Raw genomic sequence first — 17,450 nt, 5'->3', positions numbered from 1 at the left:
CAGGCATGGTGGTATATTGTAATCCTAGTACTCGGGAGGCAGAGGCGAGAGGACCAGGAGTCCAAGGCCAGCCTGGGCTACAGGAGACCCAGTATTAAAAACGTAGGGGGTGGGGAGTACAGATGTAACACTACACCAAACACTTCTCTTGTGTTCATTGGCTGGCTGTAGCACCCAGTTCCATGTATTTGAATTGACAAGACAGCTCCCCCGATTCACCATGTATGCGCTGACCAGTCCAGATGCGGCTAGCGAGCCTGCCAGTTACGTGAACTTTATCATTGCGGAGCGGGCACAGAGGGTGAGTCATGTTGTCTTTTCTTTCAGTTCAGAGTTGGAACATTAGAGTCCTTTCGATGTTCCTTGGTGGAAGGGAGAAATGTGAATGTCATGCTGGAAGCAGTAAACCTGAACTATGTAGTGTGGAGTTCGCCAAGAAACTGTCAAGCTTCACTTACTTTATCATTAACGTGTGTGTGTGTGTGTGTGTGTGTGTGTGTGTGTGTGTGTGTGTGTGTGTATGATTGTGTGATACATGTGTGCGTGCCATGCTGTGAGTGTGAGGACAACACTGGCAGCTGGTTCTCTCCTTCCTCTGTGGGTTCTAGGAATCAAACCCATGTCATCAGGCTGACATGGTTTACTGACTGAGCCATCTTGCTGACCCTGGCTAGTAACTTATAATGAAACATTACTAGTTTTAGGTGTAGTGGCATAGGCCTGTCTGCAATCCCAGAACTTCAGAGGCAAGAGGGTTATGAGTTGAGGACAGCTTGGCTTACGTCATAAATTCCAGGCAGCCTGGACTGCATAGTGAGACCCTGTCTCAAAAAACAAAACAAAACTCATAATTCACTGAAATTTTTCTTCTTTGAGCTTTGAAAGTTACACACACACACACACACACACACACACACACACACACACACACACATCCCTTAATTAGAACTGAATTCTTCCTATTCTTAATTCCCCCCCCCCCTTTTTTTTTGTTAGTTAGCTGTCTTGACTTAGTGTTTCAAGAGAAGCCTAGGATGAAATCGAGAGAGACGTTTAGGGCAGCACTGTGCGCCTACATTCCCAGTGCCTTGCAAGATGAAGGTAGAAAGATCACTGGAGTTCCTGCCCAGCCTGGGCTGCATATGAAACGTCTTGGGGGAGGGGATGGAAAGAGTAGGATTTGGGGGCGTTTTGGTTTTTTTAGCTTAAGTGCTACCTTAACTTCATTTTCAGTGGTTTGAGGACTTCCCCTCCTTTCAGTTTCCTTATCTACAAGGGGAGGAGCCCTGGAAGATTCCATGGCTGGTGTCAAATGCCTTATGGCCCTAACATGTGTGGCAGTGGGCCTTGCCTTTGGTTGGGTGTCAGAACTCTTCTTTTCCTTATTAATTCAGTACTTGCTTGTCTTTTCCCTGTCCAACCCTGAGCCCACGACTTTCCCATAGTTCCTGGGGAGGTGCAGGAAGAGGAAGCTGCAGGGCAGAGGAGGTATGGGAGGAAGAACTGTGGGAGCTGGAGGTGGAGACAGCTGCTTGGCATTGCAAAGAGGAGGAGAAGGGCCACCAGTAGGCAAAAGGCCACCCCATGGCCTCTGAGAGGGTGAAGCCCAGAGTCACACACAAGAGTTGCTGGTGCTTCAGAGAAGGGTCCGGGTATAATCGGTGATGAGGCTCCCCACCATGAGTGATGAGTCCCAACACCAGCCCCGCCGCCACCACAGCTCCGGCAGCCCAGCCCCAAAGAACTCGGCTGCTGTGCTGATGTCCCCTGAGATGGCAACTGGTGTGGAAGCTGCAGCTAGGGACGAGGCCGTTCAGGAGATGTGGGATCAGTCAGTGAATCTGGTTGTTGGTTCAACACAACTGCGTTTGGTGGTCGGCTCCTGACCGAGGAGCAGGTGGAGCACAAGTCGGAGCAGACCTACGTTTTGAGGGGGAGCAGTGGCAGGAGAGCTGCTCCCAGGGCAGAGAAGACGGTGGGAATGTCGGCTTCAGAATTCTGGTAACTATGTAGATTTTCAGACCACTAGGCAGGCCCTTCTAGGTAGCCTCCTGAGTGATTCTAGCCTGGAAAGCGGACTGCAAACCACTGTGAAGTATTAACACCAAAATTGTGTGCAGGTGACTTTTGTCTGAGTGTGCGCATGTACACATAATCAGAAACAGTGACACAGTAAAATGGAGCAGCCCTGTGCAGGCAGTCCTGCCCGCCTACAGAAAAGCTTCCAGATAAACAGAAATAGCACCTGCTTCAATCTTCTGTGCACGTGTAAGAGTATGTCTAAGGAGGAAGTGCCGCACAGTTGTGCCAGCTGTGGGACCAGCTGTAATTATGAGTGTTGCTGAAGATCAGGGATGAGGGAGGGGAATATGATTCACATGTACTTGACCTGTGTGTGTGTGGGGGGGTGGGGGTAAAGTCTAATTTTTTTTTTAAACCAAGCAGTAAAACTAAAGAAAGGAATTCCTTCCACTGTGACTGTACTTTAAAAACTGAAGTGCTCTTTGTTCTGTTCATTTCTAAGATGGTCATGTGGCTCAACCAGAACTTTCTGTTGCCAGAAGACACTAACATTCAGAATGCCCCATTTCAAGTCTGTTTCACATCCTTACGCAATGGTGGCCAGCTCTACATAAAAATAAAATCGAGTGGCGAGGTAATGTATGGTCCCGTGGAGTTCTCCTGTGCAAAGTGAAACGTACCGTCAAGATCACAAGCAGGTTTTCCAGCCTGGTGTCAGCACCATTGTAGACACTGGGGTTCACTCTGGAAGAGAGGGTTCTGCCTCGTTCTTTCCTCTCATTCCTTCCGTGTGTAATTTGGTGAGAGTTGGTGTTTTCCTTCATGTTACTGTGACAAAATCCCCTGGCGAAAGTAACAGAGGTGAAGCTTTGTTTTAGCTTTAGTTCCAGGCCACAGGCCACTGTGGTTGTTGAGTGGCAGCAGCTGGAGACAGCTGGCCACATTTAGTCTCAGTCAAGACAGAGAGGAGAGTGGACACATGCCCCTACTGTTCGCTCGCTCTGTTTCCCTCAGTCCAGGCCCCATTTCCGGGTATGCCTTCCCAGCTCAGGTAAACCAACTGAGAAAATCCCTTAGAGGCATACCCACAGGCCCTCCAGTCCAGACCATTCAGGGTCCTTTACAGTTGATTCTAGATTGGGTCAAGTTGACAGTTAAAAATGACCATGAGGAGCAGAGTGTGCTGGCTCAGGAGGCAGAGGCAGGTGGATCTCTGTGAGTTCAAGCCTAGGCAACAACAACAACAAAAACCAAAGTAAAAAAGTAACCGTGATGGCTGGGAGTGTAGAGGGGTACAATGCTATAAGGTCTAGAGAATGATCTATTATAGCCATGATGACCATGCTTTTTATTTTTATTTTGAATGAGTAAATTTACTGAGTATATTGGAAGCAAAAGTGAGAGGATCAGTAGCAGGCAGCAGAGACTGTGGTAGCCAGTAGACAGCAAAACATCTCCAGATCAGGAGTTGACAGCATCCCACAGAGATGACTGGGGTAGCCTGATTGAGAGAGCAAACCAAGGTAGCACCGTCAAAGGAGGTACACACCGTCCAGCAGACCTCCACTGGAGAAACTGAGGCAGTCAGTTGACATTCCCGACTGAGCTTCCCCTCCATGACTGAGCTGCGCATTGTGGAACTTCCAGCTTCCATTCCCACTGCGGGCCTTTTTCTATCATGAGATAGAAAAATGTCAGAGGTCACTTACCATCCAGCTGTTCTCAAGGACACCATGTTTTTCCTGTTGGGCTGTTTGCTGTGTTTCTTTCTCCTGGTGACAAAGCCGGGTGCAGTGGTCTGACCTGTAGTCCCAGCTACCTGGGGGGTTAGCTTTGAATGACACTTGGCACAAAATCATTTTCATTGTTTGCCTAATGTCGCCTTTAGTTATAAGGGTACAAGAGCGACCTTTTAGCCAGCTGCATGCAATAATGACTATGGTTTATAATTTCCTAAAGGGAGAAGCCTCACTTCATCACTACACATAAACACATTCTCAAGAACTGTGTGTGGGTGGTGGTGGCGCACGCCTTTAATCCCAGCACTTGGGAGGGAGAGGCAGGTGGATCTCTGTGAGTTTGAGCCTGATCTACAGAGTGAGTTCCAGAACAGTAAGGCTACACAGAAAGACCCTGTCTTAAAAACAAACAAACAAACAAACAAACAAAAAACAAATCTAAACAAACAACTCCCCTAATAAAAAACCCCAAAACCAAAAAATCAACAGTAACAACAAAAGAATTGTGTGGACCATGGAGAAAGTTTGGTGCTGTTTCTCATCTGTCTGTGAAGATGCTAAGTTTGCCCATTTTTCTCTGGGTAGATCACTGTCAATACTGACGATATTGATCTGGCTGGTGATATCATCCAGTCGATGGCATCTTTTTTTGCCATTGAAGACCTGCAGGTGGAAGCAGATTTCCCTGTCTACTTCGAGGAGTTACGAAAAGTGCTGGTGAAGGTGAGATCATGGCAGCCTCAGAGCTGGCAGTGTTTCTCTTAGAAAATGAGTAAAGATGTGCATGTATAATGCATGTGTAACTGCATGTAATAGGCTATTTAATAATCACGGTCTAAAGAACTTTGTAAAACCTTAGATGAGCATTGGTGAGTTCCTTAAGGGACTTCTGTAAAAGTGGTTACCTCTTCAGCCCCTGTGTTTCCTGGTTCCAGAGGATGCTCTTTCAAGCACAAATCACATCATTACTTTCTGTCCATCTAATCTGCTGTTTCCACTTCGGTCTTGAGATCATTCCTTTCCAAAAGCCCAAATTCAAAATTATAAAAAGAAAATAAGGCTTATGATCCGCTGCAGTGTAAAGCGACACACTTGGGGCAGGCAGGGGCTGCAGCTTAGTGCTGGAGCACTTGCTGCCCAAGGTTCAGTTTGTAGTATTACACTGCCCCCTCCTAAGGTAAGAATCCCACTGTCATCATCATGAATCACTAAAACCTTATGCTGCTTGGACTCTTGATGCTGACACAGGAGGTCTAACCTGGGGTATCATCACTGAAGGTAGTGTAGACCGTTTGTTAAAAGGAGATGAATGTAGTGGTACTTAAGATGGTATGGCTGAAAAGGGAGGAGGAGGGCCTCTGTATATGGCAGGCAGTGTCTTCTCAGTCTTCTAGGCTTTCAAGAGGTTTGGGAAGCCTTGTTAATTTCTGAGTGTTCTTGGTCTCCAGGTGGATGAGTATCATTCAGTGCATCAAAAGCTCAGTGCCAACATGGCTGATAATTCTAATCTCATCCGAAGTTTGCTGGTTAGAGCTGAGGATGCTCGTCTGATGCGGGACATGTGAGTATTTACCATAGCTGGGATAAATGCATAGTCAAACAAGTGAGCGATAAGGAGTAGGAACTCTGAGATGCTACTGGGTGGAGTCTACATTGATTCGGTTACTTTGGAAAATAAGTTGGCATTATTGGTAAAACTGAACACGTACTCTGTGGCCGAGCAATTTTGCTTTCGGTGTAAGGCGTAGAGAAATCTGTGCTCATTATAGCGTGCATATTTACACAATATTCCTAAAGACATTTTTATAAGAATCCTGTATTTGTCTGTTTCCCATTGCTATAATAAAATACCTAAGACTGAATAACGTATAAAGTGGTTCATTTAGGTTTTGGAGGCTCAAAGTCCAAGTAACGCTGCACTGGTCCTGGGGAGGGCCTTCCTGACGGTATTGCCCAATGCTGGATGGCATCATGGCAGGAGTACATGCAAGAGCAAGAAATTGCATAGCAACACTGGAAGCCAGACAGACTCATCTTTCTCTTTTATAGCAGTTCTCTTGAGAAAACTGATCCAATGAGTCCTTCTTAATCCTTTTCAAAGGCAGAACCCTTAGTGACCTAATGACCTTATACTATACTGTTTAAAAGGTCCTACTACCTCTTAATATTAACACACCGAGGACCTTTGGAGGGCACACTTAAACTGTATCAAAATCATAGCAAATCTCTATAGCAAGAAATCCAGGGGAGTCTGCTTAAGAGTCATAAGGAATTTATTAGGATATAAATCAGAAAAGACAACTCACTAAACAGAATAGGTGAATCACCACAGGGTTCTGGAAGGTTGAGGTCCTGTCCCAAGCTGCTCTTGCCACGTGAGCCAGTCTGCACCATCCAAGCCCAAAAGGGGAGAGAAGAGCTCGGCCTATGTGCCTCGGTCTTTTTTTTTTTTTTTTTTTTTTTTTTTTTTTTTTTTTTTTTTTTTTTTTTTTTTTTAAAGATTTATTTACTTATTATGTATACAGTGTTCTGTCTGCATGTACCCCTGAAGGCCAGAAGAGGGAGACAGATCTCATTACAGATGGTTGTGAGCCACCATATGGGTGCTGGGAATTGAACTCAGGACCTCTGGAAGAATAGCCAGTGTTCTTAACCTCTGAGCCATCTCTCCAGCCCACCTCTCAGGTCTTAATTCCAGCACTTGGGAGGAATCTGTGAGTTCGAGGCCAGCCTGGTCTACAGAACAAGATCCAGGACAGGCACCAAAACTACACAGAGAAACCCTATCTGGGGCGGGGGTGGGGGGGTGGGAGGGGGAGCAGCCCCGAGGCCATGCCCAAGGGGCTGGTACTTCAAGGTCATAGGTGGAAAGGTATCCACTACAGATCTCCAAATGGAAATCTAAAGTAACATCAACAGTATACTGAATGTTAGGAGATTCATCAGTAGAGCAGTGAGCTAAACTGAATGAAGAGATAAGAATGAAAACCCAGTGCAGATTGGCTTTGTCAACCTGGATCAGACTTCAGGAAGTCTAATACCAGGCGATTCATTGTCAGTGTATTTAAAACAGTACAAATTAGGACAAGGTTTCCAGGCAACAATCAGTCCAGTCAGTCCAATTCCAGATGCTCAGTAACACTTAAGGGGTGACTTGTAGAAACTCCTTTACAAAGTTTGTGTGACTAGAAGACCTAGAATCTAGTTTGGTCTCTGACTGACAGCGTAGAGGTCAGCAGGCCATAAAGTTCATATGACATCTCTCCTAAAGATGGCTATGGTCCAGGGAAGGAAGAGTCTGGGATGATCAGTTTGAGGAATTTGGGTGAGGTCTGTCCCTTCAGAGCAGAAAGGTCACCAGGTCGTTAACAAGATCCACTCTCAGCGTTCTGGATGGAATGCAGGCATTTGATTTTTATCTCCTCCATTGAGGAGACACCCTGCATGCGATCCTCTGTGGCCCCAACAATTAGTAACCCTCCATTTCCCCCTCTCCCCAGCGCCTGGCAGATACCAGTCTACTTGTTGACTCTATCGTTTTTTGTTTTTTTGGCAGTTTTATAGGTTCCTCATAGAAGTGGCATCATGTAGTAGTTGTCCTTTGGGGACCGGCTTATTTCTCTCAGCATAGATCCTCAAAGTTCAAGCGTGTTGCATATTACAGTTGCCTTCGTTTTGGAGGCTGAGGAGCTCATGGCCTCCTATGCTGTTCTCTCATTGCCTATGGGCTTTCTCACGTGTGTTGCTTTGTGAACAGAGCTGCAGTGCACACAGGGTGCTAGCCTTTTAAAGATCCTGATCTCAGCTGGGTGGTGGTGGTGGTGGCGGCGGAGGTGGCAGCGCACGCCTTTAATCCCAGCACTTGGGAGGCAGAGGCAGGCAGATCTCTGTGAGTTCCAGGAGAGGCACAAAGCTACACAGAGAAACCCTGTCTTGAAAAACCAAACAAACAAACAAACAAACAAAATAAATAAAGATCCTGATCTCAATTCTTCAGGATAGTAACCAGCCTCACACTCAGTCCTCCTGCCTTGGACCTCCTGCGTGCAGGGGTGGGGATGGGGTGTGTGTGTGTGTGTGTGTGTGTGCGTGCGTGCGTGCGTGCGTGCGTGCGTGCGTGCGTGCGTGTGTGTGGCTACAGTCTTGCAGGCTTCATCCTCCTCGGTCACTTGCTCTTTGAAACTTTGGTGATTCTAATTCTGGAGAAAAAGTATTACTAGTTTTAGATTTATTAATTTTGGAAGTGACATTAAAATGGTGTTATGTTAGCCAGGAATACAGGACAGGGTAGGATGGCCTTTTATTTGTTCCAGTCCTGTTTGTCTCTCAGGAGTGCTCTGAGGCTTCCTTCATTTGGTATTAGCCACTTCAAGGTTTTTGTTTTAGTCTTGTCTCTAAAACCTGTTCTTGTGCCAGCAGTGGGCCACGAGGTGGTGGTGGTGGTGGTGGTGGTGGTGGTGCACGCCTTTAATCCCGGCACTTGGGAGGCAGAGGCAGGCGGAGCTCTGAGTTAGAGGCCAGCCTGGCCTACAGAGTGAGTTTCAGCACAGACAGGGCTACACAGTAAAACCCTGTGTCAAGAAGCCAAAAACCAAAACACCAACAACAAACTGTCTTGCAGCCATTTTTTTCCATGTTAAGTTGAGCCTAAGTATTATCTATTCTTTGCATTATAAGTAATAGCTTTGTTTTACATTGCATTTTCTGTAATTATAGTTTTCTGTGTTAATGAACAATTTATTCTATAAAATGCTACTTAAGAATTTCCAGATGTGACCAGGTGTGGTAGTGCACACCTTTAATTCAGGAGGCACAGGCAGGTGGACCGAGTTTGAGGCCAGCCTGGTCTACAGAGCAAGTTCCAGGACAGCCAGGGATACACAGAGAAAACCCTGTCTTGAAAAACAAAAACAAACAGAAAAAAGAATTTCCAGATGTGTCCTGTAAATGGAAGTAGAGTTTTGCTTTTGATAGCCAACTACTTCTGGGTCTCTAGCTCATGCTTTTGTTTCTCTGGCACTGATATCTTTAGCATTTGGTTTTGCACAGGTGAGGTTCTGGAGGAATGAAGTGACCACAAGCCTCCATGTTCTCAGAATCATTTGTGCCTCCCTTGCAGACTCTGTCTCTCTGTCTTTCTCTGTCTCTGTCTGTCTCTCTCACACCCATACACACACTCACACACATGCATGTGCATTTTAATTTATGTAAACATAGTTGATATATAACTTGTAATATGCATATAGAAGTCAGTTCACAGAAACTTCCCTGATTACTGCTAAAATCAGCATGCAGGATGTTTATTCCTTTGGGCTTCTGTTTCAATACTTTTTCCTTCCTCGTACCCAGGGTCCATTTCTTACCCTGCAGTTTTACCCTTTCCTCATACCATGTAACCTTTTAAGTTGGGCTTTTTTCCCCTTACCATTGTGCCTTTGAGGTTTATCCATGTTGTTGCATGTGTCAGCAGTTTTTTCCTTCTTTATTGCTGACTACTGTGCCACACAGAGACATGTGGTGGTCAGTTTATCCCTTCACCAGGGGGTGGATATCTGTGTTCCCTAACTTTGGTGGTTACATTTTCATACAGGGTTTTTATAGACATGCCCCCCCCCCCCCCCCCCCCCCGACAGGTTTTCACTGTGTAGCTCTGGCTGTCCTGGAACTCACTCTGTAGACCAGGCTGGCCTTGAACTCAGTGATCCACCTGTCTCTGTTGGGATTAAAGGGTGCACCACCTCCGCCTGGTTTAGACATGCATTTTTACTTCTCTTGGAATTAGACTGCTGGTTTATATAGTAAGTATGTAGCAAGATTAGAAAAAGAACTAAGAGGTTTTTTTTCCGTAAACAGAAAACTAAAGAGAAAACTAAAGCTGCATGTGTTATAAGAAGCTGCCACATTTGCAGAGAAAGTACCATTTTGTATTCATCACTCTTGAGTTTCAGTTCGGCATTTTTACTTAAATCATTTTCATTGTGTTTAGGAATATTTTGTGTGTTTTAAAATTTTCTTTTACATTCAGTTACTTTGTGTGTGCACGTGCTACTGTGCATTGTGTAGAGGTCAGAGGACAACTTGCAAGAGCTGTTTCTTGTGGATTCTGGGGATTCAACTCAAATTATCAGGCTTGGTAGCAAGGACCCTTATCCACCGAATCATCTCTCTGGCCCATGTTTTTTTTTAAACTTTATAAAATATGAAGCTGAGTCTGTTCTCTAGAAATATTTTATTAATAAGCCTCATTATCTAATACATTACTAATTTGAAACTTAAAGAATACCAGCCAAGCAGGGATAAGCTTCTAAATCTAAACAAATCATAGCCCAATTACTCAGAAAGCTCACTTGTTTTCTATTTATCTGGAAGAAAAAGGCTTTTTTTTTTTTTTTTTTTTTTTTAGACAGGGTTTCTCTGTGTAGCTTTGTGCCTTTCCTGGAACTCACTCTGTAGACCAGGCTGACCTCGAACTCACAGAAATCTGCCTGCCTCTGCCTCCCGAGTGCTGGGATTAAAGGCGTGTGCCACCACCGCCTGGCGAAAAAGGCTATTTTGATGGAAATTTTTGGATGTTTTCAAAGCAAACCTCAGTAATTATTCTGTGAAGATACAACTAAAAATGTATTTTTCCTTCCTTCTCTTCTTTTGAGACGGCATCTAATTGGTGGCCCAGGCTTGCTTTGAATTTATAATCCTCTTGCCTCGGCCTGGCAAGTGCTGGGATTAACAGATGAGTATCATCATGCCTAGCTGTTTCCTTTTTAATGTGACTAAAGTCTGCTAAATGTTAATGGTAGATTTCTGTTGATTTACACAGGAAAACAATGAAGAATCGTTATATGGAACTCTATGACCTTAATAAAGATTTGCTAAACGGCTATAAGATTCGATGTAACAACCACACAGAACTGCTAGGAAACCTGAAGGCAGTGAACCAAGCGATCCAAAGAGCAGGCCGCCTCCGTGGTGAGTCTTTCTCTGGCACTGTGATTTGTCCGCTCTGTTTCAAAGATGAGGATATGGAGGCTGTGGCTGCATTATAGAAGCTCACAGTGGGTCCTAAAGCAGCCTGCCTTCAACACCCCGTAACTGGTTGCATCTGGGCTTCTCTCACTCAGACCCAGGGATTTAGTTTTGTTTTTTTTTAAAAAAAGAAATAAAGTCTTGTGGGGCACACCTTTAATTCCAGCACTTGGGAGGTAGAAGCAGGCAGATCTCTTGTGAGTTCAAGGCCAGCCTGGTCTACGAAGCGAGTTCAGGACAGCCAGAGCTGTTACACAGAGAAACCCTGTCTCAAAAAACAAAAAAAGAAAATGAAACCAAAAGAAATCAAGCCCTAAATTCCTTTTCTAAGGTCTTGCTGTAGCTGCTAAAGTTGTGGTTCCCAACATGTGGGTGGCAACCCCTTTGACCCTTTCACAGGGGCTGCATAGCAGATGTTTACATTACGATTCATAGCAGTAGCAAAATTACAGTTATGAAGTAGCAAATCAATAATTTTATGGTTGGGGCTCACCACAGCACGAGGAACTGTTTAAAAGAGCACAGCATTAGGAAGGTTGAGAACCACTGTTCTAAAGGAAAAGTTAGTGTTCATTGACGGGAGCCATAGAGCCTAGTGTGGGATCAGCGTAAGAACTACCAGTGCAGTGGGTTTCCTGGGGCAAAGCACCCGTGGAAACGGACTCTCAAGTGGCAAGGCTCAGTAGTCCACGGGACAGTGTAGGAATTTGTAAAATCCATGCAGCTTGCAGGCTCTTTTCTCTCATTATATTGGTGATTCTTTTGGGTGGTTTTTAGTTTTACTGTGTCGGTCACACATGCAATAACTGTAATTTTCCTGGGAAATTCTGTTCTTTCTCGAATATTTTCTCCTAAGATTCAGCAGGGGACTATTGCTTCTCAAGTCTCTTATCTGGAATTACTAACTACAACTCCCAATCCTGGGGACTTTTCAAACTCAACAGAGATAATTAGGTACATGTGAGAAAACAACACTTGAACCATTAACCATGTCTCACAGTTCTGGAAAAGAGTAAGGCTTGCATACACAGAATAAGGAAAAAGCCTCAGGAATACACATAGTGCCAACTGTTGAGAGAAAGTTCCCTGGGCACCAAGCATATGGAGTCAATGATAGGATCTAATATGATCCAATGAGAAAAATGCAATGTAAAATATGTAAAATCTTTACCATACACAGGAGCTTATATTGGTATCGTATAGTAGGATGGAAAAGAGTGCTTTATCAAAGTCTGCCTTTTACAGAGATTGAGACATGGGACCCTCTTGCAGAAAAGGGAACTGTGTGAAAACATATCTTGCAGACATGAAAAAATTGTCTGGGTTTGAATATTGTTGTCCTTAAAGCATTGTGCCCATATCTGTTAATTTTAACATTGTAACCACAAGTAGCTGCCAGCTGACATGTGAGAGAGAGCAGGATGTGACTAGTTCAATATTTAGTTAAGCTTGCAAAAATGCTCAACTCTATGACTAGAATAAGATTATGTAAGGGATGGGAAGGTGTATTTGGGGAAGCATAAAAGGGAACAATGGGGGCTCTCATATTGATTACAATGTATTTCTTACAAGTCAAAAATAGGAGCCAAGCCGGGCAGTAGTGCACACCTTTAATCCCAGCACTCAGGAGGCAGAGGCAGGTGGATCTCTGTGAGTTTTCGAGGCCAGCCTGGTCTACAGATCAAGTTCCAGGACAGCCAGAGCTACATAGTGAGACCCTGTCTCAATCGGGGAAGAAAAAAAGAAAGAAAGAAAGAAAGAAAGAAAGAAAGAAAGAAAGAAAGAAAGAAAGAAAGAAAGAAAGAAAGAAAGAAATGAAAGGCCAGTTTGAAAATCGCATAAAACCAAGGTAGAAAAGAGTTACATGAGTTACTAACTTGTTACCTCCTAGAAAAGACAGACTTTAGAGAGCTGAGATCATCATCTCAAGCCAGAGTCAAAGCAAGTCTGCAGGGATGAATCATAGCTCTCAGGATGAAAGGTACGAGCCACTATGCCTGGCTTAACTTTCAATTTCCCTTTTGGGACACACTGACTAGATTTTTTTTTTTACACAGTTGGAAAGCCGAAGAACCAGGTGATCAATGCTTGTCGGGATGCCATTCGAAGCAACAATATCAACACACTCTTCAGAATCATGCGGGTGGGGACTGCTCCTTCATAGGAGAGCAAGACCGAGGAAGGAAGCTCCTGCAGAGGTTTATGTCTAGAAAATCAGGCCGATTTGCTCCCAGTCTCATCCTGGTGAGTCCAAGCTGCTAAGAATGAAAACCGTGGTGACTTATAACGAAAGGCAGGTGTTCCATCTGACAGTCAGTCTCCTTTCTTTTGACATCTGTAGTACAGTTGCTGATTTGTATGCAATAGTGTGACTACCTTAAAATACCAGGCTGTCAGAGTTTAGCTTGTTCTTATATAAAGTTAGTGTATGAGTTTATCTCCTTCCCCCTTGAAATTGTAAGTGAATTTTAAAATTTGAAATGAAGTATTTACTTTTTCATTAAAAATAAAAGATACTGGTCCTTGTTGTTGATTATAAATTACCACCATAACAGAAATGCACAAAACATCTTTATTTTGTGGGGAAAAATAAAAATACAGACATTCAAAATTTTTAATCATCCAAAGGTGTGTGTAAACAAATTTATATTAAGGAAAAACAAATTTCAAGGTGGTCTGTCAGTTGGGGTAGCATTAGCTGGAATACAGATCTCCAAAGGCACCACTGGCTGCAGCTTTTCATTCATAAGGACCTGAAAGAGACTTGCTTAAGGAACTACTCAGGCAACTATTTCATTCTTGTGTGGAGTGGTGGCCTTTATCACTCGCTCGGAGCCCTGCCTGCAAGGCTGCCCCAGGACCTAGTATTTGTCTCTGCCCCAGGAGAAAGGGAAGAGAGGACAAAGAGGAGCCATGCTTCCTAACAGTGCAGGGTAGACACATTGACACACTCAGAGTGGTTATCACAGGACGAGACTGCAGCTGACCAATGTGTTTTTCAACATAGTTTGAATTTCTCAACAATGAACATGCGTATTTATATAATCTAAAAAGACAGAAAGCGGTTATCTTTGGAGGGAAGTCCACCTTGAGGAAAAGGAATTACAAGAACTGGAAGTTCACAGCTGGACACAGAGGTATACTGCTGTAATATTAGCAGTTGGGGGATAGGGTATACACAGAGACCCTTCTCAAAACACCAATAAATAAGAAAGCAAAATAAAAGGAATTAGAGGCTCACTATTAAGAACTAAAAGAGACATGCCATTGTCACACAAAAACAGCATAGCTTTGATCAAGAGGAGGTGCTAAGAGTCCACATTCCTCCTTTGCCCTCTGCCCAAAGCAGCAATCAGGATCAAGAATGGAGCAGAGTTCATGAGGTGAGCAAGTTCATTGTGCAAATACGACCATGTACTTGAACAAACAAGGCGGAAGCTTTCAGGCTTCCAACGTGTACACGTTAAAAATACTCTATATTCAATAGCCTTAGTTTACGTAATAGAACTTCTTTATTTTAAACTATAATTTTTATAACTTTGACTTATAACAACACTTCACATTGTATAACTGTACAAAAATATTTCCTTCAAGTTATTTTCAAATTTTTTTAAAAACTTTCTGAAATTTTTGTTAAAAACTAAGACACACGCACACTGGCTCAGGCCCTCACACTTAGGATTGGCATCATCATCATCACTGCCTTTCCCTTGTGTGTTCTGTTCTACTGTGGTCTTCAGGGGAAGTAATGCCCACAGAAATGCCAGACCCCGGAGCCATGCCTTCCTGTGGAATACCCCTGAAGGACCTGCCTGAAGCCACGTGGGAGTTAGCGCCTTAACAGCAGTGCACCCTGAGCAGCTAGTGTGTGGTGGGCACACACAGTGGCGGCTGCTATCAACCGTTCCTTACACAGCTGCATGCGCTGTCCTCTCATGCAGCGGCAGCACAGGTGGCCTGTTCATCACCATGACCATGCGAGATTTGGTGTATAGGAATCTTTCAGCTCCACTGTAGACTTAGGGGCCCACTGTCGTATGCCATTTATCTCAATGAAACATCAATAACGTGGCACGTGACAAATGAAAAGAAGCGACCTGCAGGTCCTATTGTTCTTGCAGGCCAGGAGGCTCTGCAAAGACAGAGGGACCCTTCAGGATTCTTTCTGTTCAGGCATTTCAACTCAGTCTTGTAAAGGTCCTGTTGTGCTGACAGACCATAAGCATATGGGGATGAAGGGAGAGTTCAAGATTCAGCCACAGGTCTCTAGAACAGGAAAAGCTGGGTGGTGTTGAATAATGCTAAGAGATACATGCTTTGGCTCCCAGAATGCTTTCATTATCTAGCACTTTTCCCTGGGTCTTCCTGGAGTTAATCCACTGACAAAATGTTAGCTAAACTCATTCTTTCTCCCCCACTCATGAGAACACACCAAAAACTAAGGAGTTGGATGTAGTAGTACATCGCTGTAATCCTGCCATGTAGGAGCCAGAGGCAGGAGGACCTTGAGTTTAAGGTCAGCCTGGCCTGCAGAGTTGAGTACCCAGTTCAGGAAAAAACAAAAACAAAAACAAAAACAAGAATGACTGGAGGTATATAGCAAGCTCTGGGTCTGAGTCCCAGCACCCCAGACAGAGACAGAGATTGGGGTGGTGGTGGCAGAGAGAGCGCCTGCCTTTAGTCTGGAGCAATCCAGAAAGGGTAAGCTTCAGAATTAACCCGTAGCAACAAAGTATTCGTAGTCCTGCTTGAGCACGATGTGGTTTATAATGCTGTGGAGTCCAACACAGTATACATGGACAATGCCTATCACCTCTGGCCTGAGAAACTAGATCTGGATAGTCTTTGGTCTTGTTTTTTTGAAACAGGACTTACTATGTAGCCCTAGCTGTCTAGGAACTCACTCTGTAGACCAGGCTAGCCTCAAACTCAGAGATCTGCCTGCCTCTGCCTCCCAAGTGCTGGGATAAAGACATGGGCCACCACTCCCAGCTCTTTGTTTTTGAGATAAGGTTTACTATTGCCCAGATTGGCCTTGAACTCACTGTGTAGCGGAGGATAGTCTTGACTTCTTGATTTTCTTGCCTCTACCTCCTGGTCCAATTAAAGTTGTCTGGATATTCTCATCTCATTATTTAAAAATTACTTTGTTTTATGATTAATATCAGAATACCTAAAACTTGTAAGTATCCATTAGGCTATGAGTGTTAAATGTGTTTTACTCAATAGGGCAAAGAAAACAAACTGAAGCCCATCAATGTAAAAGACAGATGATGTAGTGGGAGCTGTTTGAGCCATGCCCTGAAGCACTGCCCCTAGTGAGGTAGCAGATAACTGGTACACCTGCCTATGACCTTGAGGTACATGCCTCTGGGGCATGGCCATTGTGTGTGTGTGTGTGTGTGTGTGTGTGTGTGTGTGTGTGTGTGTGTGTTACCCTTAAGACCTGGGATGCATGTACTTGGCTCTCTCTTCACTACCTCATGGTTTTGGATGCTGGGACGGACCAGGGCAAAGATCTCCAGAGAACAGCGTTGGACCGTGCCTCACCCTTCCAGGATCCTGCGACGAATTCCTTTATTCTGTCTTGTGAGTTAACCCCCAAATCAATTCCTTTGATCATTAAGCAGACTCCATGGATTGCTAGCAATATAATCCCAATAAGATGGTATTTGGATGGAGTTTTAAGACATGAAAGAGAAGTGTGAAGGAGAAATTTAAAGGTCCAGTGCTTTTCCTATTAATAAGTAAAGTCCACACTGAAACCTGCAAGGATAATCAGAAATGGAGAAAGCAGCAAACAGACACGGGGTGGGGTGGGGCGAGAACATCTGGCAGCCATCGTGCGTACCCCGCAGTGGGAAGAGCTGTGTCACAGCCCCATGGAGCAGAGCAGGAGAAAGAATGGAAGGAAATGAAGGCTTCTTGTAATTCTGACTCAGCCTCTTAGCGCTAGCCTTTCAAAAGGAAGGAAAAGGCAACAAGCTACACCTGGCCCAGCAGCTCGTAGGAACAGTCACTGCGAGGCTAGACTCACAGAAGCCACAGCTCCAGGTCTGGAAGGCAGTAGACCAGTGCTTCTCAACCTTCCTAGTGCTGTAACCCCTTAACACAGTCGTCATGTTGTGGCAACCCCCAACCATTAAGTTATTTTCGTCGCTACTTCATAACTGTAATTTTGCTACTGTTATGAATTGTAATGTAAATATCTGATATGCAGGATATCTGCTATGTGACCTCTGTGAAAGGGTCGCGATCCGCTGCAGTAGACACTTGAGAGTAAATAAGTGGGGCAGTAAGCAGCCTGTTCTCTTTCTCAGCCACCTAATTCCCAGGGCCAAGCTAGTTTTCAGCCACACCTTTCCCAAGCCCCACTACCCATCTGAGTCTACAACCTGAGAGTCAGGGTGGAACTCAGCCCACAGTGGGGAGCAGTGTAATGACTGAAAGTGGGCCACAGCGCTCAGGCTCAACATGAACAGGGTTACACACGTTTCTACAACCACATATGAGTGAAAAAGAAATCACTGGGAACGCTGATAAACCTTGAAGGCTCCGTGCTAAGTGAAACAAGCCAAGCATTAAGGGATAAATACTGTATGATTCACTTAAGAGGCAGAGTCAAATTAATAGAGAAGAGGCAGTAGCTAGTGAGACTGACTATTC

At 44.5% G+C, this 17,450-nt stretch overlaps 2 protein-coding genes across 3 annotated transcripts in view; one reads left to right on the top strand and one right to left on the bottom strand.

Annotated features, from left to right (window-relative positions):
• Bbs2 (Bardet-Biedl syndrome 2) overlaps nt 1-13,303 on the top strand; it is a 48,040-nt gene extending 34,737 nt beyond the window's left edge. The window contains exons 12-17 of the mRNA XM_059264560.1: nt 172-301; nt 2,525-2,656; nt 4,347-4,484; nt 5,210-5,322; nt 10,579-10,727; nt 12,842-13,303. Of these exons, the coding sequence (XP_059120543.1) occupies nt 172-301; nt 2,525-2,656; nt 4,347-4,484; nt 5,210-5,322; nt 10,579-10,727; nt 12,842-12,948 (769 nt within the window). The 3' untranslated portion in view covers nt 12,949-13,303. The remainder of the gene's footprint in view (nt 1-171; nt 302-2,524; nt 2,657-4,346; nt 4,485-5,209; nt 5,323-10,578; nt 10,728-12,841) is intronic.
• Nucleotides 3,359-17,450, bottom strand: part of Ogfod1 (2-oxoglutarate and iron dependent oxygenase domain containing 1) — a 76,183-nt gene continuing 62,091 nt past the window's right edge. The window contains exon 13 of one of the 2 annotated variants that reach the window (XM_059264564.1): nt 3,359-3,695. In XM_059264564.1, the coding sequence (XP_059120547.1) occupies nt 3,555-3,695 (141 nt within the window). In that variant the 3' untranslated portion in view covers nt 3,359-3,554. Of the gene's footprint in view, nt 3,696-13,342; nt 13,538-17,450 lie in introns of those variants that run through there. The other variant, XM_059264565.1, reaches the window with a different exon arrangement.

This window comes from Peromyscus eremicus, chromosome 5, assembly GCF_949786415.1.
Source record: "Peromyscus eremicus chromosome 5, PerEre_H2_v1, whole genome shotgun sequence".
In the NCBI taxonomy this organism is placed as follows: domain Eukaryota; kingdom Metazoa; phylum Chordata; class Mammalia; order Rodentia; family Cricetidae; genus Peromyscus; species Peromyscus eremicus.
Note: the sequence above shows the minus strand (reverse complement) of the source record. Positions and strands in the feature narration are given on the sequence as shown.